This window comes from Sceloporus occidentalis, unplaced genomic scaffold (assembly GCF_023333645.1).
Source record: "Sceloporus occidentalis isolate IW3139 unplaced genomic scaffold, rSceOcc1.0.p SCAF_23, whole genome shotgun sequence".
Lineage (NCBI taxonomy): Eukaryota > Metazoa > Chordata > Lepidosauria > Squamata > Phrynosomatidae > Sceloporus > Sceloporus occidentalis.
Window position 1 is genome coordinate 10,825,035 of NW_028317003.1, and position 23,232 is coordinate 10,848,266.

Here is a 23,232-nt window from a genome sequence, read left to right on the forward strand (position 1 = left end):
TGAAACTAATTACTAAGGAATTTCCTCATAAAGGTATCAATGTTGACTTTACACCAATAGTACAATACAATATTACATCACTGACATGCAATGGTTATTATGACTTAAAAATATTTAAAGATCTCTCACCTGCATATTTTCTCTTAGGTCTGTAGCATCCCTTATTGGTTGAATAGCGTTCTTGAATACTTCATCGATTGACTTAATCCATAAGGTTCTCATTGATGCATAGTCCCTTGATTTCTTGGCTTTTCTTACAGAAAGGCCTCGTTTATGGGGCTTTCCACCACCCCTACGATTTGTAATAGCCACATGAACAAATAATGAAGCATGAGCCAAGATGTCTCCAGTTAAAGACTGCAAAGTGATATGTCTGTAGCCAGGTTGTAGACATTCAAATGGAATAGTGTATTGGCCAATAAATTCATCTCCAATGTAATCATCGTCAAGCACCACAAAACGCACCATTGTTAGCTCAGGGAGATTAACTTGGAATTCAAAACTTTCGTCAAAAATTGGATTGTCTCCATTTTGATGCACCGTTTTTGTTCTCTGCTCAGCACAATCTGCTGGTATGCCATGAATTTCAACATATACATAAGGATCCACAACATCCCCTTTGGCTCCTGATCCTTTGGGTTTTGGAAAATTCTGTCCACTGATTATTTTAATATGAAGAAGCTGCGGAGAAACTCCAGGCACAGAATCTTTTGTGTTTGCACTAAAGAACGATACCTCTTCACGCATGATGGCAGGACGCAGGACGTACCCGCAGTTTCCGTTCTGACGGAACCAGCCAATATTAAGATCCATCATTAATCCAGGAGTCTGAAAATTCATAGCTACTATTTGGCAACCACATTTCCAAAAATCCTGAGGATTCATGTTGCTAGAGTCTATCCTCATTGGACTGGGGAAAATCCGAGACAGGTATCTTTTATTATAATTAACAAAATCTCCAGGGTTTTCATTTGCATATTTATTAGCTGCGACTTCATTAAAAGAGCATACTTCCCAATACTTTTGATTCTGAAATGAAACTTGGAAATCTGTGAACTGAACCGATTTACATACGCTTACCAGATCTGAAAGGTCTTTAGAAAGCTGAATTCTCTTCACAGTGACAACGTTCTGCTGTTCTTCACCTTCTTTCCCAACTCTTTGTGACATCTCTGCACCTTCGTCTTCATCTGTCACATCCCCTTCAAGCCCAGAGCAATCTGGGGGGAGTTTTTTACTCTTTATTAGTATTTTTCCATTTAAAGCATCAGGAGATGGAAGATAGGATTCTTCTACATTGGGGGAGGTTGTGTAAAGTTTTTCTCCTAAAATTTTCTTCATATGCTGAACCATAACTTTCTGTTGCTTGACAGAGCAGTGGTTTTCCAGACATAAAATCAATGGGAACTCTGATGCATGGAAGGCATATTTGTTAATAATATCAATGACGCTACGGAAGACTATCTGTGATGTCATTGTATGGCCTGTATAAATTACAGGCTCATTGTCTGGCCCATCCCACACATCTAATTCAACGCTTCGGCATCCCATTTTGAGAGCTCGAATGTAACCTGTGATATCAGAAGGACCTCTAAACTGGTCTTCTATTAAATACGTATTATGGGAAGCATTTATGTAATAGTGAGACAAAGGTTGTGTCATATCCTGGCACACTTTTTTGTGTTCTGGATCAAAAATGGAACAATCTGGAGACATCAGGTAGTTTGTGAAGCCGTCCAGAGAAAGACAACCGTTCTCCTTACCTTTTGAAGGTTCATATTGTTTTATTATTTCAATGCTAATGTCCTCTGTAACGTGAGCTACACCCTGTTCTGCTTCGAGAAACATCATAAGGTCCTTGGTATCCAGATATTCTTTATTGCTTGAAAACTGAACTAACAAGAAGTAAATTTCAGGCCTGGTACACAACTCATGGAAAACTTCAATGAACTCATCTTTTGTAACATCCGTACTAATTTTATTTTTTGATTTCTGTAACTCTTTGAATTTTAATTCAATTTTTGTGTTTTTAAGACCAGGGTTTAACTGTTTGATAAACTGTACTGCCTTACAAAGGGGAACTTGCCCCACGTTTGCTTCATCCACATCCCTGAATATGTCCGAAAGCCAAGACGCCCGCATGTTATCATGAAAACTTTCAATCATGTCCAGTGTATGTTTTCCATATGAAATTAAGTATCGCAATCCGGTTACCCAGATGTTTGCAACATCAGCGGAGTTTGCAACAAGGTCTAAAGATTCATAATTGTCACCATATATGATTGAGAAAGCACAGTCTTCAGATATCTGGTCATAAATGCCATTGCTACGGAAAATATCAGTATTTTTTCCCGTTCTAACTTCCTTTACAGACCTAATGTCAATTTTGGCTTTTTCTGAATCCTTCTTGGAGGGCTCCCATCGCAGAGACTGCATGTCGGCATCCAAGAGAAAGTATCTGTGATAGATTCTGGAGTTTGACCTTACTTTTTTTAATTCAGACCCCTCGACCATCGCATTGATACAGTCACTTGCACTGCTGATCTTTTTCTCGGTCGGCATACTGCTAAATGATACCGTTTTCTTTCTCTCTTTTTTTTGCTTTGTACCATCCTGCAAAAAAGACAAAAAAAAAAAAAACAATTAGCAGTTATTCATACATGAGCACAAAAAAAAAAAACCAACAACCTTCACAGCCTTAATATAAAACAATTACATGAAATAAACATTTTTAAATATGTTAATTTTATTTTGATGGAAGAAGCTTTGTCTGAAAAAAGTTATATAAATGCCAAATGTGAAATGACATTTAAAAATATACTATTCTCTACTATCGACTTCAAATACCTGGAAAGACACACTTTGTTTTTAAAGGCTGTGGTCAGAAGCGTGACCTTGTGGCTTATTGACAGCTATATCATTTAGAAGAACTTGGTATACCACCGATTGATATTGGTTTGTCTACCGTCCTGCCTCTTTTGCTTCACTAGCATACATTGTCAGTTCATACTGCCTGTAGCATTACATCTGCTTGGTGTTTGAATGACTGGTTTGCTTTTAAGTCAGTATTCTGATGTATTTTGTGTTTTTCTTTACTTTGTGATTTTAATATAGATTTGCATTTGTTTTCGTTATTGCTCATGCAGAAGGATTACTCTCTTTCATGCACTGGTGATCTTTGGCAAAAACGGTGATTTAAGAACCTCCAATATTTATTAACACTTTGGAGTCTTAGTATACAATATTGTCAATTCAAGAGGAAGGTCCCATGGAAACATTCTCTGAGAATAAGATATAGTAATGTAGGTATAAGCATTGCTAAAAACCTGGTTTTATCTAATGTTGTTCCAACTTCCTTTATCTGCAGACCTGGCGTTTGCTATTGTTCTCATATTTTGGGTGACTTTCACTGCTCAGACACACACACCGAGCTGATCATTTATGGCTACTGAACTCCATTCCTCTATAGACTTCCATTAGTCAGAGTGTCTGGCTGGGTGATCTGAGAAGACCGAGCCATTCAACCATCACATGCAGAAATCAGGGTATTTGCCGAGTAGACTGGGCTACAATAGCAGAGCTAGATCACTTACAAATAGTTCATAGGCAGCAGGCTATAACAAAAATATATCATGCAAAAACTAAAACTGAATTATTAAATAAAATATTTAAGAATGCATTTAGGAACATATTAATTTGATAGTAGTAATAACAAAAATAACAGTAGGCGTTAATCTTTAAAGAGATTTAGACATATGCTTTCCATACGCAAGTTACATAGGGGTCTGGCGCCCAAACTGTAAGTAACAAGTGATTACAAATAACATTATCAGTAAATCTCAGTGAAACACTGCTGTTTTTAACTAAAGGATGCTGTCTGCAAATTTACTGGAGCACCCAGCTGACAAATTAATTTCGCCGGCCAGCTGTAAATGCCTGTAAAGGCTTTGATGTGTCTCTCCTTATCACGGTCTTTTTTTTTCCTTTGTTTATTAATTTTTGCTTATCTGTGTCCGCCATCCTCCCCCCAGTCTCTTCTATGTTTCTCAAACTGTTATAACAGCTCATTTTAAAAAAAAAAACCCTGGAAAAAAAAAAATGTATTTAGGTCATCAAAATGTAAGTACGGCCAGAGAGTCCCCATCACAAATAATACAAATATCTATTTTAAGGCGCAGGCAAAAGTATACTTGTTTTAATTTCAAAAGACAAAATTTTGATTTAAACATTATGGTTTACAGTCCTAAAGAAGCTATTATAATAGTACTGCAGGCATCCAAAAACCCCGTTAAACTGATATATTAAACTAGTATATTTTTGGTAATTGCTTGAGCGTAATTAAAAATATCTGTTCTTGGTTTGATAGCAATCGCTTCCTCGATGTTTGCAAGTTGTTGGAAATCAACCATCACACCCCAAGCAATAGCTTTCTTTCCAGTAATGCTTTGCCTTACGCTCCTAGAATGTTAAGTCATTCCACAAGACACTAGGCAAGTATTGGTACACTCAATTAGCAAATACAGCGCAGAAAGTGTACTACATGGTTAGTTTAAGAATTCCAGTTTGACCATTTAGATTTATTTACGGTTCCAGATACATGAAAAAGACTTCTCTGAAGTCCCTCCTTCTGAAGACTGTAGACATTAAGACGACCACAACAAAGTCACGCTGCCAACTTAAACTATGGCATGCAATATTTTAGGCTACTTTGAAAAAGTACATGGAGACTGCAGCTGTCGACCTAGGCAAGAGCCAAGAGATTTAGTATTAACATACCGTCCTATGCCTAAGCTACATGAACCACAGTTCCTCCAGCAAGAAAGTTAAATTTAACCTCCGGTGGGTGCTGTATGCAAATACGTATTGTAGTCTGTCAAATACCACAAGGGCTTTTCCCAGCTTGCTCCATAGAAGGGAGTAATAGCTATTACAAAAGATTGAAACTCGGAGATACATGCTCAACATACAATGCCCAAGGTCTTTATATCATGTAACTTTGTTATAGGAAGTTCTTGTTTACTGCCATTTGGTAACAGTCTACATTTTATTTTCTATGAAGTTAGCAGTGCACAGAGGAGCCAGCTTTCTGCCTGATTCTATGTCCCGGTCAGTCGTCTCACGGCTCAGCGAGGAACTGCCAGTAGGTGAGTCACAGTAAACACCAGGCAGGGTTTGCTGTTCCGTTTAGTTGCGTACTTGCAACATTACACAAGTGTGAATTGCTGTGTGCTTCAATTCTACTTTTAGAGTTCAGTTTGGCACATTGATTAGAAACTAGAGACATCCACAAGCCATCACTCCTTTACATGGCAGTGTCATCCTCAGACATATTAATATAACAATCTGCTCCAGACTATTAGAGTTTTTCAATAATAAAAAGTCAATGGTCTATATATGCAAATATATGTAGATACATAATATACTCATCTCATTTTGAAATGCGTCAGTACATTTGCCAACACATACCAGAAGAGATTAAATAAAAACAGTAAGAAGAAAGAGGGAAAAAGTGCACTATAAAAGTAATACCCACTAATGGCTAAGATACAGCTATATATTTAAGTGGGGCAATCAAATCCACACTAGGAAGTTTTTAACAGTGCTGTCTTAATATGTTTGAAAATTCTTGTTTGAATTTGCGAAACCCCCCCCTAAGTACTCTTCCAATATTTACAAAAACATTCCTCGTAGGAGCCAGATTACAAAATTTTCTCATTTTTTACTTCATTTCGCGCACATAGGGGCTAAAATGCTTTGAGATTCATTTCTCAGTGTTTTGGCTTGTGAATTCTCTGAAACAATGAAATTAGCCTGATCCTAGTGAAAAAAAGACAAAGTAAAACAAATTCATATATTTTCTGGGAAAAGCTGCAAACACACCTCTTTTCTTAACCATTAAAATTCTTCGCAAAACAGTAAAATAAAAAGCTAATATACATAATTGGAAGCAAATGCGGAAAGGGTACCCGATTGCCTGTGAGTTTTTATCAATGTAACATCAGCAAACAATAAGTCCGTGACACTTTACATTATTTGTAGGTATTTTAATTACAATCCAAGGTGAGTCTCCCTTACTACAGGTAGTAGTACACCAATTTAGTTACTTCTCAGCATGTGGACAAATACCCTCATCAACAGTATCAGAATGTTTTGGTTTTCTTTCTAGTAATAAATACACACAGTAATTACAGTGATCGCTTTGTGCTGCCTACAGCAAACAACAATTTGTGCATAATACTTAGTGTGTGGTCCCTGTGCTAAGTTTCAAGGAATACAAAAATAGTTTGGAATGACTTGGTATATTACTTCCAATTTACCAAATCACGTGTTAGAGAAGTGGCACAGAAAACGTTATATATCTGATGGGTGGCTTCTTCAAACATCTGGACTACACATGTTCTATCAACCCAAGCAGGCACTTTACACTACAAGTGCTGGGTTTATTGGGTGTTACTACTCTTATTCAGTCCAAAGATGTTTGTGATACCTTTCACTGGACTAACTAAAGCTGTAGAGCCAAAGAGCATTTTAGGACTCCAGCGGCTGCTTTTTCAGATGTGAGACAGAGGATATTTTTGTGATAAATTCATTCTGCTGACCATATAACTATGGAACCTGTAGCCAGACAGCCTGAGTAAGGGTAGACAAGGTGAAGGGGGGATAACTTTAAGCCAGGACAATGATTGTCACAGAGTTAGTCTTCATTGAGGAAAAATAGCCCATTACCTCTCAACTCAATATCTCCAAAAGATTTAAGCCAACGGTAAAACAAAAATGGCACAATATATAAACTACCAAATGTCCTTCTGCAGCCATAAACCTCACATATATGTAGATACAATAAAAAATGTGTTCACATGTTATGCATACATATAAAAAGGTTTAAGAACAACTCAAGAGGGATACCAACCGGACTCAACTGATGAGGCCCTTGAAGGTTGAGACTTACATCTAGGGTAGTTGGTTCTCTTGTAGAGAGGAAATTTGCTCTACATTTGGGTTCTGGACTGCCCTTGTGGCAGGATCAGGATCAAATATGTTGATGGAGATTTTCTCCTCTGTAATAGCACAAGTCAGCTAAAACTAGAAACGCCGCCAACGGGTGCATGGACAACTTAGCTGATACTGGGGAGAAGCGGACGAAGAAAGAAGACAAGAATAACACGAAGAGGCAAGAAAAGAAGGGGAGGTGCGGAAAAGGAGACAGGGACACGAAAGCTGTCAGTAGGGAAGGTAGCGAGACATTGACAGAGAGTGAGCGTGTAATAGCAACGAAGGCAAAAACAGTAGTTTGACTGTTTTCCAATAGGGTCAGCTTATATTCAGATCTTTTATTTTTTTTCTTTCATTAAGATCTAAAATTTGGAGCTCATCTTATAATCAAGGACATATGGTACTAAAATGCAGTGCTTATGGCTTTTACTGTCACTGTAGATATTTAATAAGGGACTGTAATTCTTTTGGTAAATTACCGTTGTTTCCCACTAATCTATTATGTAAATCCCAGTTCTGTTGTCTATTTTTTTGTGTTGACTAGGAGTCAATGAATTAACATTTCCAGCATCCTACAGGGGAAGAAAAATTGCAGATACAATCAGCAGCAGTGTCTACTACTTTATAGAGCAATTGCCTAGAAAGTAATTTAATATGCATTCTTCTTTGGTTATATGTGACATTAAATTATCAATTTAAACATTTGAAGAAATACATGAAGCTGATAGCTCTGGACGAATTGGTTACTTTTTTGTTATTACAGATTTAAGGGCACAACCTATTCATCCCTATTTCCAAGGGGTACATCAGTCTTCCTCATTTCATACACCTTGGAATGGAAACATTTTCTCTATAGTTGCATATTTCATGGCAGATAAAGGTCAAACGTAGGAAGTTTTGATATACAGCCATCTGAGAGCTTTGGAGACTTCTTAAATCTAGCACTAGACTAGACAAAACACCTTACCTCAATGTCTTACTACAAAGATAAACAGACAAGGAAAAACACTCCCATGACATCGTAAACTGCTTCAAGACATCTGGAAAACCACAATTTACAACTACCATTTGGACTTTACCACCATAACTTTTGTTATTAACCAATTAATGACAAAGCCCGTACATGTACGGGCTCAAAATGAATTGTTTTCAATGGGTTTAGGGACCACCCATTGTCCTTAAGGGGTTAATAAATACTATATGAGCCTTAAAAAACTACAAGTGTCACACTTCAAGGAGGCACCCAAGCCCAGATTCACAGGGCATACAAAGCTACAAAGCTTACCAAAAGACCCTTGAACCTGGATGAGGCATTTGTTGACTATAACGCACATTTTCTATATTTTGCATCAAATTTCTTAAATATTTTTTAATACATTTTTGTAAGAAATTCTAAATCTGGATTCAAAAATAGAAAACCGTGTAAAGAGAATGTCTTTAGAAACATTCTTAATGATGACTAGGGATTAAAGTTGGCACATCTTCATAGGAAGGCTTAGTTTAGATTCATTGGTTAAACTAAAAAACAAGAAACATATTAAACTGAAAATGGGATCAATTTGCTGTAAATGGAAACCATTTAAATTGTGTTAATTAAGAGTTACTTTTTTAACCTGATCTGCTTTCAAAATGTCAGCATCTCCAATTGGTAAATAAATCAGGTTGTTATACAAGACCTCGTGTAAGACAGGTCCTTGACTGCTTTCCATCAAATGTATTTTAAAGCTGAAAATATGAATTATATGCCAATAAAAAGAAATAAGTGCCTCAATCTAGCTAATGGGTGACATCGATTTAAATTGTGGGGTTTGGAAATAAAAGTAAACAAAACTGTGATAGCAAAATTATTATGCGTTGGTTTAAATGAAAACATATTTTCTTAAATTCATTTAGTAATTATAACATGACACAATCACAGTCATATTCAACACACTGTAAAATGACAATAGTTATACATACCTCAAAAGGCATTGTATATTACTGTTCATATACATATTGCACCTATATACTGTGCAGTGCTGTATGATGATCTTCTACACACCATGCGATTTATCAAACAGATGGTGTGGAAAGCCTTTCTTTCTAAAGATTACTCTCCCACTTTATCATATCTGTATATGTTAATGCTTGTTATTTTTATTACACCTATACACGCCTATCACAAGATCACTTTACTGTGGCCTAATGATCGCCCATCTTATAGTCTCTACGCTGATGAGAAAGAAGGCATTTTTTTATTTGATTGAAGGTTTGGTATACCTCCACCTTGAAAACATTGCATTCTTCCCAAGTGTCCCAGTTTGCAGGCACTGTCCCACTTTGGGGGATCATGGGCCGCTTGGGGAGATCCTCTGAACAGCACAGGGGAGCTAAAAACAAAAATCACTGTTTTGAACACCTGAAATGTTAGGTGGTATGACATCGAAGGTGTGTTGGAAACGCTTTAAACCCTTTGTCACGTGGAACCTCTCTACCTTGTCACCATATACCAACTGCCACAAACCACATACGGAATTTGCATGCTGACCATACTTGAAGATTTACACTCTCTCTATCCAGGAGAGGTTAATTGTGAAATTCCCTCTTTCCGAATGGTTACGACGGTTTGTATACACATAGCAATTTATAATGCACAAGTGACAATGCCTCCCTCCTCTTGTCACATTCCTTTCACTACACAAAGAAGAAACATTGAAGCATACACAAGTCTTCAAAGAAACATGGTGGATTTGGAATACAGATATTAAACATTTTGTGATAATTCTTCTAGTGTGCTGTCCCTAGTTTATCATCTCTAAAATGGAATCGGCTTCTCACAGTTCCAATTCTACGTCCAATAAGAAGAGTCTAAAAATGTAGAAATGGTTTACTTTTGCAATGCTTTTCAAACACAATTTCTTGACCTTATAATATGCCTAATTCTTATTAAAGCACATTATCTTCAGATGTTATACAAGAAAGAATATAAAAGGAGAATTTATTTGGCCAGCCCAACACTGTCAGTGTGCGGCAAAAATCATTCCCTAATTTTTCTTCATCCTATAAACCTTTTACATGGAAAAGCTATACAGGTAATCTCAGAAGACAGCTGCATATTTAACTTTCTCAACAGATTGAGAGGATAAAGGGTTTATCTCTTGATCATTCCAAAAACATTCAGGTTTAATGTTACTGCTTCACAGAAAACCACTTAATGCAGGAGGGTAGGGATGGTTTTCATCTGGGTTTCTCTTGTTAGAGAATTTGGACCACTACCAGAATCTTTATTTCTGTTTTGTACGTGGCAATTGCAATTACCTATATGGACAGCATACATATTTGATATTAAGCGGGCATGATGTAAGGACTGACATCTGCCAATCCTCTGCTTCTAGAACATCTGGATCAGTTCAGGAATATTACCATAGGTACAAACGGTATAGATTATTTTTCTCCGCAGGTATGTTCGCTTCAATGGAGGAATAAAAAAAAAAAAAAAAAAAAAAAAAAAAAAAGTATTTTCTATTAATAGTTAACTACATATGAGACGATGGAATGTTCTAAGTTGACTGATAATTTAGAATATTCGATTACAATTCTTATGTGTACATTATACCAGAATTGGTTTATCACTTTACTGTGAACAATTGTACACACTGGTAAAGAAATGAAATAATGAAAACAACCATAATATCCCCAATACTTGTGCTGAAGCATTAGACTAACTGCTAGGAATAACATGAATATATTAATTTTGTTTAGTAGTAGCTTTTGAGCTAATAGTAGCTCTCTGGATACATCTAAGTAACTTAGGGCAACCAGCACTCTTCATTTCTGGAGGAGAGCGGTGGTGTATGTATCTGCTCCAAAACAAATAAGCCGTAGCAAGAAATATAATTTAAAAAGCCTAGAAACATCTGTAAAATGTCTTTCACTCATTAATTATAAATAGCTCTAATTAAACGGAAGGCTGGAAACCTCTGATTAAAATGAACCCTAACATCTGCCAATAATAAAAATAGTGTGAGCTTATTGAATATACGCTCTCCAAGAGAACCAAAGACAATGGATAACCTGCAGAGGTACAGTAGAATTCTGAAGGCTCTATCAAATCACCAGCTTCCTTGCCTTCTGTGATGACATTAAAGTAATTGTCCTTGCAGCGTGCTTGCTCCCCAGGACCTTTCAAAGGGTAGTCCTCTATACAATCAACGAAGCGAGATTAAAAAGGATTTTTCTTCTTACAGGAAATGTCCCTGCAAAGGATTGGAAGTGGAAGCAGGAGGAAATAATTATGTCTATGTAATGGGTTTATGTTAGCAGTTTGTGTCCCTCAAGGGAAGCGGTGATTCTATAAAATTATTTTCCCCAAGAATAAAGCTATGAAATGATGCTTACAAATGTTTGTTCAGCAACAGTGGCTAATTGGACCATTTACGTTAGATCCCTGCCACAGTTCCATTATTCTGGTTCATTATTTAATACACTCTAAATCAAATTAATTAATTTACCATATAAAAAAAGTATTTTTATTTTTTTTGCATTTTTTAGAATGTATAGACGACACGATCAGAGTGTATAAAAATGTTTGCGGCCTGCGTTAGACTTACATGGCTTCATTAGGACAAACTCGCTGTATTGCGAAACTATTGAGAGAAGTGATGATTAAGACTCGGATGGTTTGCCTCCGATGGTAAGTAATACAAAAAACAGTAAAGATATATTTCTCAGTGCTGGGGTAAACACAATGAATTATTTGCCAGTCCATTGTATCATGTGTATAACTGTAAGCGCCGATCTCATGGAATCAACATTTTCCTATTGTACATAAAGGTAAAGAATCTGGCAGTTGTGTTCATCGTAACACACAGAGCAGTGTTTACCGAGCATATCTGAAACAGCCGTTGCCTTTACATAACATGGAGGAAGAAGAAAAAACGTAAACGATGCTTCCTGTGGTTTGATGTTGAAAACGAAAGAAGTCTTTACGTAGCAAAATGCAGCTTCCATTGAAAAGATGTTTTTTCCCCCCATTCTATTACATTGTATTATGAAACTGCATTCATTTCCACGGGGGCCGAAGTCAGGTGTACTGCCTGCGGGAGTCGAGGTATTTTGAGAGGGGGGTATATATGTTGGGGAGGATAGATCCCTTACTCACTCATAGAGCAGCATTGCAAGCTCCCAGATACTCGATTGATAAAGTAATATAGAAATATCCTATGATTTTGACAGTCACCCCATGTGAAAAAATAACACTGCAATAATAATTAATCCTCCATGAGTAATGATTTAAGTATAGTGAACGTATCAGAGGCAGATAAATTATTTTCCCGTAAAAGTGGTAACAATATACTTAAATAAGTGGTTTCGTTATGTAAACGTATATTTAGAATAGGGCTGCAATTAACGATTATTTTCATAATCGATTAGTTGGCCGATTATTTTTTCCATTAATCGGATAAAAAAAATAAAATTTTTCATTTATTTTAAATTATTTAATAAAGTAACATAGGATGTTAAAAACAAACGGCAGAATACATTTTTTTTCTTGTTTTTATTTCCCTAACCTGCCCCCCAGTTATGCATATTTGAGCCCAGGCTTGCCACACTGCCCTCCCCGACATGCCACACTGCCCTCCTCACATATGCCTTATATACCCTATATGCCTTATACCCCCAGATATGTCACTCCGTCCTCCTCAGGTATGCCGTATACCCCCCTGATATGCCATAGTGCCCTCATAGGATTTGCAGACTCGTTCACAGACACAATACTTGTATAAATAAATACAGGATTAATCTTCACTGCCCCAGGATTTAGATTCCCCTCAGTTTGCCCCCCTTTACCTCTAATTGCACCTTAAGTTAACCTTATTAAATTAATTAAATTAACCCTCAGACCTCAGCATTAAATTAATCCTGGAGAAGACCCCATTAACCACAACTGCACCTAAATTAAGCCATCAACCACAACTGCCCCTAAATTAACCCTTAACCCTAACTTTCAGCAGCCCAAATATTAATTTTATACTCAGTTAGATGAGTGTCACAGCCATGGCGATGCTAAGGAAATGGGTGGAGCCAATCTGCCATTTGGCTCCGCCCCTTTCTTCCTCCCTGTCCCTCCCTGCAGGGAGGAACTGTAAGTAGCAACTGCTGCTGTGACTCCTGTGAGTCACACTAAACGGATTATAACGCGAGGGGTATTTTTCAGAGCATTTTCTCTGAAAAAACCCTCATTTTATAATCGATAAAAATCGATTCAACTAATCGATAATGAAATTCGTTGCCAACGAATTTCATTATCGATTATCATCAATTTTATCGATTAGTTGTTGCAGCCCTAATTTAGAATGCTCATCACAAAGCCAATGCAAGATGAACATCTATTTTAAACCATTCCGGTTGTTAGGAAAATGTGATTGTAAAACACTGAACTTTAATACATTGCAAGTCGCATTATTACACTGAAAAAACGACACTACAAGACAACATGTGCTCTGTGCTATCCTGTCTCCACCGCTGAAGAAATATAGATATCAGTTAAAACATAACTAGGGGAATATGCATACATGAACTCTACAGATGAAACTGGCAAACCCTTGACTTTGGAATCTTAAAGCGGGATTGGAACAGTCAACTTCCACTCATACATGCTAACATTTTAGGTATCCGAATCAGGACACTTGTGTTGGGTGGGGGGGGGGTATGGCAAAAGGCAAAAGGGCTCGAGCCTCTGCCAGAAGCCCACTGTAACCGAACAGCAACCACAGCTTCAGAGCGTCAGGAGAAGACCGTGTAGGAGCTGCAATGGAGGTCTGTGCTGTATTAGAGGATCTTCTCATCTGAACCATGATTCCTACTAGAAGCAAAAGCGAGATAACGGGACAGCTACCCAGGACAAAAACTGTCTTCCTATTGGGGGGCATGCTAACATTTTCTTTGTTTCCTCAGTTATACTAAGCATTTTTTGTCCACACTTGACATCTTTTAGAGCTTAAAAGATCTCTCCTACAGGCTCTTATATCTGAAATAAAACAAGTGGCCTCGATGGCCACTCTACATTCGTGTTTGAAAGCCCAACAAGAAATTCATGTAATAGTATAGGGTAATAACATGTACTATTAAATGCCGCACATTCAATATAAAACTAAAGCAAAGGTCTTCATTTAGTGATCTTCCTCTGCACCTCTTCTCAGTGCCAGAAACCAATCTCTTATAAATCTATTTCTGTTCATGACACCTTTAAACAAGCCTATAGCAGTCTATATACTCATCTTGTCATTTTCAATTGTTAAGCAACTTTAAAATTCAGTGAGAATGTGTAAAAAGACAGTGATACAACTCTGTATTTATAGCAACAAATGATAAAATAGGAGATGCTGCCATAGCTGTTTTATATCTTCATAAATACCACTATGGCAGTAGTACAAAAAACATTAGCAGTACCAAAGAAGATGATACCAACAATATAAAAAATAGAATTAACCATTAGAGATCTCTTCTTCAGACAGAATGGAAAAATTGGACAAAAGCTTATGTACCTGTGTCTTTCTATGCTGGCCCAACAAAAGTTATCAAATTTCCTCTTGGGCTAATCAGGCTATAGCCATTTTTCATATAAATAGATTTTTGCCAATGCTTATAGAAGAATTTTCACCTGAAGAGCTTTTTACTAGGATTAACATCATGTATTAAAACTTCCTATACTATGCTTTGAGTTTAACCAACATGAGTATGACCAACATATAACAAATCAGGCCCAAAATTTCTTCTGGCACCATGTGTAATGCTGGCGCATATATTAACCTCAAAGACTAAAAGCTAAAATTTTTTAAATTTTTCTATATAACATTTTACCAAACAATGATTGATTCTGAGCTTCAGTTTTTCCAAATAAAGTATCATACAGAATAAAATGTCAATGATCATTTGTAATTCAGTAATATGAGAGAATTGCCATAAAACAAAACCACATCTCAAAAAAAAAATAAAAATCAATATTTCAAAGAGTAATTACATTGGTTCTTACATGTCTTAATTAGCCAGATACAATCAAGCCTGGGTATTATGCTACATCACGCAATTAATACTTATTAATTGTTCTGTGTAATTCCTGTTCTTTTAAAATGTCTTTGGGGACGAAATGTGAATCCAGAGAAGCAGATTAAGAGGCTGTGCCATGGGGTTTGAAGAGCTGAAAATGAATCCATTCCTCAAACTTTTTATTTAACTTACTTAGACTGCAATTAGTGTTGCTTAACAGAGTACGGCTTGAGAAGATTCCAGGACGTTTATATAAAAATGTATATTGTCATACACACATAATACATACACACAGTATACATATCGAAAACCTATGAATGTACTAGGGACAAAAACTGGTTGGCTCCTAAATTTGTCTACTTGCCTAAATGCAATCATTTAATTGAAACAACATTTACAGAAAATGCCCAACTATCCAGCCAACAAACCAATTCTTCTGCATTCCCACCAGAATAAGCAGCTGTGCGAGGATAAACCTAATCATAAATATAAAAACATAAACATATTTGGCTTCTGGTAAAATCATTTATTAAACATTTATAGCATATCAAAAAAAGAAGGGACAAGAGATTAGCTCTGTATCCACACAGCTGTAACGTGCCTAATGAAAAATTACTTAATGACCAAACAGAAAGATAAAGTGTGCCCTGCACCAAGGGGGAGAGGAGTATTTTATGGGCCCTGTAAATTATTCACAAAATAACTTAACATGTATTTAACATCTTCAAGTTTTACCTTATTTTTTTTTTCTTAAAGCAAACTTTTTATTATTTAAAAATAAATCTCTCTTTGAGCATCCCTATTCCTAGAAGAACAGTTTTATAAGACATAGGTCGACAAATTTGGTCGGGATTCAGGAGACAAACAAAAATGTATAGTTAATTAGTATACTAACATATGAACATATTCACTAACACACACAGTAACATACTTTCATACACATTCACATGACACATTAACATGCCTACTTTCATACACATACTAATACACACACATATACATACTCAGTAACATATTAACAAACACGGTAACATACACTATATTGACTAAAGTATCAGAACAACAGACCATTATACCAACAGGGGCTTTTATGACATCATATTCTAAATGCATATTAATATGAAGTTGCCCCCCCCCCCTTGCAGCTATAACAGCTTTCACTCTCCTGGGAAGGCTTTTAACAAGATTTTGGGATGTTTCTGTGGGAATGTTTCCCCATTCATCCAGTAGAGCATTTATGAGGTCAAACTGATGTTTGTCAAGAAAGCCGGCAAAATGTTTTTGGGTATGAGTGTATTAGTATTCTTGCAGCCCTAAATGTCATCATAATATGTACAGAAAGAGCAGGAAATGGGTTTATAAATAAAATACACTCTTTTATTCCCTTAATGCCTCACTCAGTTACACAGCTATGGATACGTCATAAACCACAAACTATTGGTAAAGACCCACCAACAGCCATGGCCATAAAATATTTAAAACGTTGAAAAAAGTGCCCAACTGCCCTGAGATTTCAGATTTTACAAAAAAAGGTGGGAAATAAACTTAAAGGAAGAATGTCATGAAAACCTCACTGTCGTACATTAGTTTCCTTCTGCAATTTTATCTTGTAGACCTTATCTGCAATACAATCGCATAAACCTTATGCAGACCAATAAAATGATATAGCTGTAAAGAACGTCTTATTTTGTAAGACTGTAAGGAAATAAAAGTATAATGAATCTCAGAACAGTAAAGTTGCAGAGAAAAGGGAGGGGGTGCAGCAAATAAATGGCATCTGACTCATGGGGGATATGCAAGTCATTTGAATAGAAAACAAATGAGGAATAGTAACTGAAGAATCGCAGTTAGGAACTTCCACCAACACAGGTCTAAGTATGGAGATAACCTAGACCGGATATCTGATTGGGACTTTTAGACAACCGAAACAAAATTAACCGTCAGAAAACAACAGCAACTTGAAGCAATAATAAGGGATTCCAGGCATGAGTTTGGCCTAGAGAACATGGAAATTCTTAAATTGCAAAAGTACAGGGAAAAAAATAATACCCAGAAGGGACCACAAAGAATGCAACTGAAAGATCCTTAACAAGTAATAAGGAATGTTCCAGGATACTCAGATTGTGAAGCTCCCGTACAACCATCAGGTCTTCACGTATAGCTGGTACCCAGTGATTGTGAAAGGCTAATTTAGTCCAACAATCAATTTAACACAAGTTTAAATTATCTTTGAAGAGGCAACATTAGTAATGTGTTCTATGCAGCCTCGGCATGTCCTACACCAAGTTCAGCGGGTTTTGTCTCTGTAGAATGAGGTATATCTTGGTTATATTTTAGGTACAATCTCTGATCACCGTAAGGGCTACTAACAGATCTCAGCACATTTGCAGGCTAGTAGTCTTTGCTGTTGACTACTAGCCTGCAAACTAGGGTTCGATCAGGCGTTAAGATGCTAAAAACCTGTCTTGCAGTATATGATTGATGAGTTGATTAAGTCAATAAAAGGACTTGGTCATCTTGCAGGAGAACTGTTGGGCTAATGTCCGAGTATTCCTACACCCTTTTGTTGCTTTGGCAAAAGGTCCACAATTTGAGCCTATGAAGAGGCCGGTGAGATGATTTTGATTAATACTTCCTGGCGTTACCCAGCTTTTCATTAGAGAGGGCCATTCTATGCAGTTCAATACTATATAAATGCAACAGAATATAAAACTACTGGTTTCTCAGACATGGAGTCATATTTTAACAGCACTGATTGTAGGGGGAAGCCGGGGTCAACTGCGAGATCCCTGGCTGCCCCCGTCTCATGGTGTGAGCTGGCTACAGGTGGTAGCTACTCCAGGTCTCGGAGTAAATATGCTTCTCTGGGGGAAAAAAAGTCTTACCACCAGTAAGGACAAACCAGTCAGCAAGCAGATGAACGAGTAGCCTTGTTTGATGGAAAACAAAGGGTTTGTAAGGACACGGGCGATTCTGGGTAAACGTATAGGACACAAAACCGTTCACTCGTTATCTCCACGCGATGGGGCGATCACTCAGAGTGACCAATAGATCTGTACTTGGGCAAGGTGAGACTCAGGGACCAACAAGAAAGGTGCCTACGATTTGAATTGATAAACGTGCAAGAGGTCACTTAGGCATCAGATAGACTCGCTATGAATAACAATGTATTAACAGCAACAAAGTACAGCAATAGCAGACATATATCAAGAGGGACAATTCATTAACAGGACCAGGTCCTCTTACACTGATCTATAATCCTCTTATGGGAAACATTGCCCAGAGCTGGCTTTATCCCTGTAACGAGCACTCCAAATAACGCTTGTCTGCCCTGCATCTCTGCTATGATATATCGCATATAAAGTGTAACAAACGGAAAAAGAGGATCAGCACAAATCATGTTGCTGAAGGGAATTTTATTAAAAATAGCATTATCAAAAGCTGTATTTTTAGCACACGTATATAATGTGTACACACTGCACACGCCGACACAGCACCCAATACATGGATAGTTTGAAAGTTCATAGTGGTGAATTGTAATGGGATTGTATGTCATTGTATGATTCATTCCCAACAGACCATAATGATTATGTGCAAGGGATCATAATGGATTCAGCAGGAGCGGCTTCCTTTCTGTATTTCATTCATATTAGTACAATAAGAAAATACATCACTTCCTACTGTGTGGCAGAAATGCATACATCAGACACTAAACACTTCTGTCCTGTGCTGGATGTCGGAGCAGTCTTCTAACAATATGCCGTCCAATGCCCAGAAACAGATAAAGCTGAAAATACCGCAAGCTGGAATTGTATTTAACAGAAAAAGAGCCCCAAAGTAATTACTATTTAAAATACATTCCACTTCCCTTCAGTATCTAACTTCCCAGACCTTACGTGACAATCGCTTCAGCCGCAGGGCATTGAGAGGTGGCCATGTAGGAAGTGCAGGAGGGCTGTGCTGCAACAAAACTGCTGCTACCTAGGACGGTAAATGAAAATTAGAACTGACCCATGAAAACTGGGACTGTTGGGAGGAATGGTATATTCCGTGATGATAATGCATGCTCTAGCTAGGACATTCACAGTATATGTATAGGTATAAATGCACTTTTACTATAGTGCCTAAATTAAATTAGGGTAAATGTGTGTGATCACACGGGCATGGCTATGTATGGTCCCGGGAAATTCTGGACTGTTGGCAGGTATGTGATAGCCGTAATCTGGAAGAACGCATATTAAAGTTCTCTGTCAGTAACTACACAACTGATTATGTGGTTCTGCAATACTTACCCCAAGGGCCACAATTAAAAGGCTGTAATAATGCAATAATAACTGAACAAGAACTGCAAACTGCAGCTTAAGTAGCACAAGGCAAAAGCCTCAACACAGCCTGGTAATTTACCGAAAACCACAAGGATCATACGGCTTTATTTGTCATACAATATATTATGATCACATGAGGTACATTTTGTGAGCATTCAAAGTCCTTGAAGCATTGGTTCTGGGAAGAAAACTCCTTGGATTTGTGCATCTTGGCTTGCTTTACCATATCATCAGGCGCATTAACCAAAGCCAAGGCACATCATATGACCGGTTCAAGTTAAGACTCTGTGAATAGAGGAGTATTCAATAGCACTACATGGCGTGTAAGCAAGTTCATCGTCAGTAAAATTCTTTGTTAAATCAGGTTTTTTGTTTATTTTCTAACACTTAATGATATAATCATGGCGACCTATACCTTTATCACCCATCATTATACTTCCTTCTGCTAATACATACACGATTGTTGTAAGGCAAAACAGGGCAATTTTATAGACCATATTTATTAAATCATTCTTTAGAAAGGGTATATTGTTCCCTAAAACCTGCCACTTTTTGTGTAAATGTATCATGTGTACATGGTTGTACATACGTACAGGTTGCTTGCACAATATTGCAAGGTAGGCACACATATGATAGGGTAAAATACCATAAATATATTTTAGGGGAAAGTATGTATATCCACAAAAAGACTTTTTGTATTATATATATATGTGTTGTACTGGGGGGGGGGGGGAGTTGGGTATGCAGTGGGTTTGCTAAAAATATATTTTTTATTTTAAAATGTCTTTTAATGCCCAGTTAATTAACATAAAACTGTTTTAAAGTGATATTACTTGTTACCCCCATTTAAGTAGAGATTTCATTGCAATAACCCGCCCCCCCAAAACAAAAAAAAAAACAGAAAAAAAACAAAACCACTTATACAGTGGGGAATCTTTTTTTAAATACTTTGGAAACCAATAATAAAGAAATAATAAAAACTAGAAATTACAAGCAGAGCTGTAAAAAAAAAAAAAAAAAGCCTCCAAATGTTTTTGGGTATTTAACACTTTCAGAAACACGCAATGAATTTGTTAAAATGTGTCACTGGCAATGGAAAATGTACAATGTTTCCTCCATGAAAGCGCTTATATTGGTTTCTTAGAAATTCCCAGCCGTTTCCTATGAAACCACTTTTCTTTTTGATTATGATTTTCTATTTTTGGGTAAAGAAAGCAGCTTTGTACTTAAAAGTATCGTGCCTTCACAGCGCTTCTCTTCATGGAAATATATTGCGGTATAACCACTTTCAACGCAAACCACTGCTAAGAGAGTGAATAAGGAGCCCTGTCTTTCACAAGTGACAAAACTCCTAACAAATCTCATCCATATCATAGTAAAACGTGCCGCTCCACTTAGACAAAACATTAATTATAATCTCTAATATGCCTAGATGTTACTTTACTACGTCTAATCACATAAAACAATACAGAAAAGCTTTATGAAGGCTTTTCAGGTTTACGCAACAACCTATCAGTGCCTGCTTTTCTGTCATGTGACGATTAAGTGTACCCAGCATAAATTATGAATTAGGCATGATTTAAAAAAATTCTGAGATTGTGGAATTGTAAAGCTTGTACTGAGGACGATGGTTATTTGGTAATAATGGCTGACTGTACCGGATTGGCAATGACAGCAGGTCACATGGTCAATGGAGAACTACAAAAGCCTACCTCAAGGTCGGTAGGGGGCATTTCCATAGCACCTCCCATACGGCCAGGCGTTATCCGATTCCTGGTTAAGACCAGTATACTCAGTGAGCCAATAAAAAGGGTAGAATTAGCCAGGACTAGTGAGATTTTAGTCATGGGTTGAACATTCAACTGCAATGAGGCCGTGTGACACAAAAAGATCTAGAAGCCCTGCAGATGACCAGGACCAAGATGGCCACGGAGCCTCCTAGGACCAGAAGGCGTATATCTGGTAATTCTATGTTTGTTAAGGTTGTAAGTAGCTTTTTTTTTCTAATGTAACTAAATGTATATTTTAGTTTTCACCATGTAAACAAAGTTGTAATTACCCTTTTACATATACTGCTTTAATGTTAAGATGTTTAAAGTATATCACTGTGTATTTTATTATCCATATATTCATCCACTATACCTTTAAAAATAATATCGTAGTGGGGTGATTAGTTTTGCTGCAATAAAAAAATATGGCGTAGGCGGCAGGATTAGTTGTCTGCGATTCACAACACAACCAGGGGCGTGCGAAGGTGAGTCCACGGCACACTCGATAACCGAGGTGTCCAGTGGGGTCATGTGATACCCGTTAACTGACCCCATAGAGACAGGGCGGAGAGTGTGAGCTGCATGAAACACAGGTCTCCACGAGGCAAGGACAGCAGTGTGAGCTTCACGGATGAAGTCTGTATATGTATTGTGTTAGAGTCAGTCTGTGTGTTATGGTGTGTGTGTGTGTGTGTGTGTGTGTGTGTGTGTGTGTGTATATGGGTGTGTATGGGTGTGTGTAGGGCTGAATAAATATTACACCCAGGTGCCACTAACAGGGGGTTAGTGGCACCTGGGTGTAATATTTATTCAGCCCTACACACACAGTACTAGGAATAATGTCTCCTAATACTGAATTTAACTGAAAGGGTTACATTTAACAGAATAGCTGGTACAGCACCTTTAATAGTAGGGGATACAGAAATAAACTATCGCTTCCAGCTGCTTCCAAGGGAACTTCTTTGGATGACAAACTACTGAAAGGACTACAATGCACATGAGGCTTAGTTGGTGCTAAAACAAATTCATTGGCAGAGATGCTATTTTTATTTCACTACGCAAAAAAACAAAAACAAAATTAACAGCAAAAAATTATAATATTCCATTCACAACAACTTCCTGCATATCCTGAAATCTTAATTATCAAGTTACAAACAACCTCTTTACAATGATATATTTTGTTTTTGTTAATGGGAACACATGGCGCGACAAAATTGTGTCTCACAGCAACTTCTCATCTGCCAACAAAACAGAGCTGGGTGAAATACAGTAAGCTTAATGGGGACGTCAGCTGCATTTTAAATTTATTATTAATAATATCTTTTATATAGAGCCAAAATTGTATGCAGTATCCACTTCCAGTACACATATTCAAAGGGTAGAAGCAACAAGAATAAAACAAATCAATACAGTATGCAATAACAAATAAAAAAATAAAAAAAATGTTTAATTTCAGCTAGAAATAAGAAGTCTTTATCTTACTGTATTGTGGTAAGCACAAAAATAGATTACTGTCTTTAAGGTAAGGCCAATAGGTCCAGCTGCCTAGGCATTTTATAGGGCCACAACACCAACGGGGGCACAACATACTCCTAATTTTTAAGTAAAATGCATACTGGACTCCAAAGAACGTCGGGAGGAATGTGTCCAAAAGAGAAAAATGAGATTGAAGACGCACTTTTTAACTTCAAGCAAGCTTCATCAATTTCCATGCTGTAAAATCCATGCAAAATGTATGTAGGACTTTCTTTAAAGGGAAAGTCCCACGGAAAATATATATATTTCTGCTTGAGCATTAAATACACTCTTGTATACAGTAATTTAGTTACAAAAAAGAGACATATTTTTATCTAATTTTGTTCCAATAAAAATCCAATCTGCAGACCAGAGTCTGCCATTGTTGTCAAGCCATGTGATATTTTGAGTGCCTTTCCTCTAACACCACATTGAGCCGATTCTTTAGGGCAATGGTAATAGTCTCTTTGTATATGCAAAACTTTTTCCTTCGAGTGTCTGGCTGGGTGATTAAGACTGAGTCATTCGATTGTTTAACACATGACAGGGACGATAAAGAGTCTGGGTGTTTGTCTAGAAGATTTGGCCAAGATTACAGAGAA

The 23,232-nt window shown here is 37.1% G+C and overlaps 1 protein-coding gene across 1 annotated transcript in view; it reads right to left on the reverse strand.

Moving 5' to 3' along the window:
* Positions 1-23,232, reverse strand: part of LOC149300784 (inactive phospholipase C-like protein 2) — an 88,953-nt gene that overhangs the window by 27,746 nt on the left and 37,975 nt on the right. Inside the window, exon 2 of the mRNA XM_089484848.1 lies at positions 130-2,613. Within this exon, the coding sequence (XP_089340974.1) occupies positions 130-2,562 (2,433 nt within the window). The 5' untranslated portion in view covers positions 2,563-2,613. The remainder of the gene's footprint in view (positions 1-129; positions 2,614-23,232) is intronic.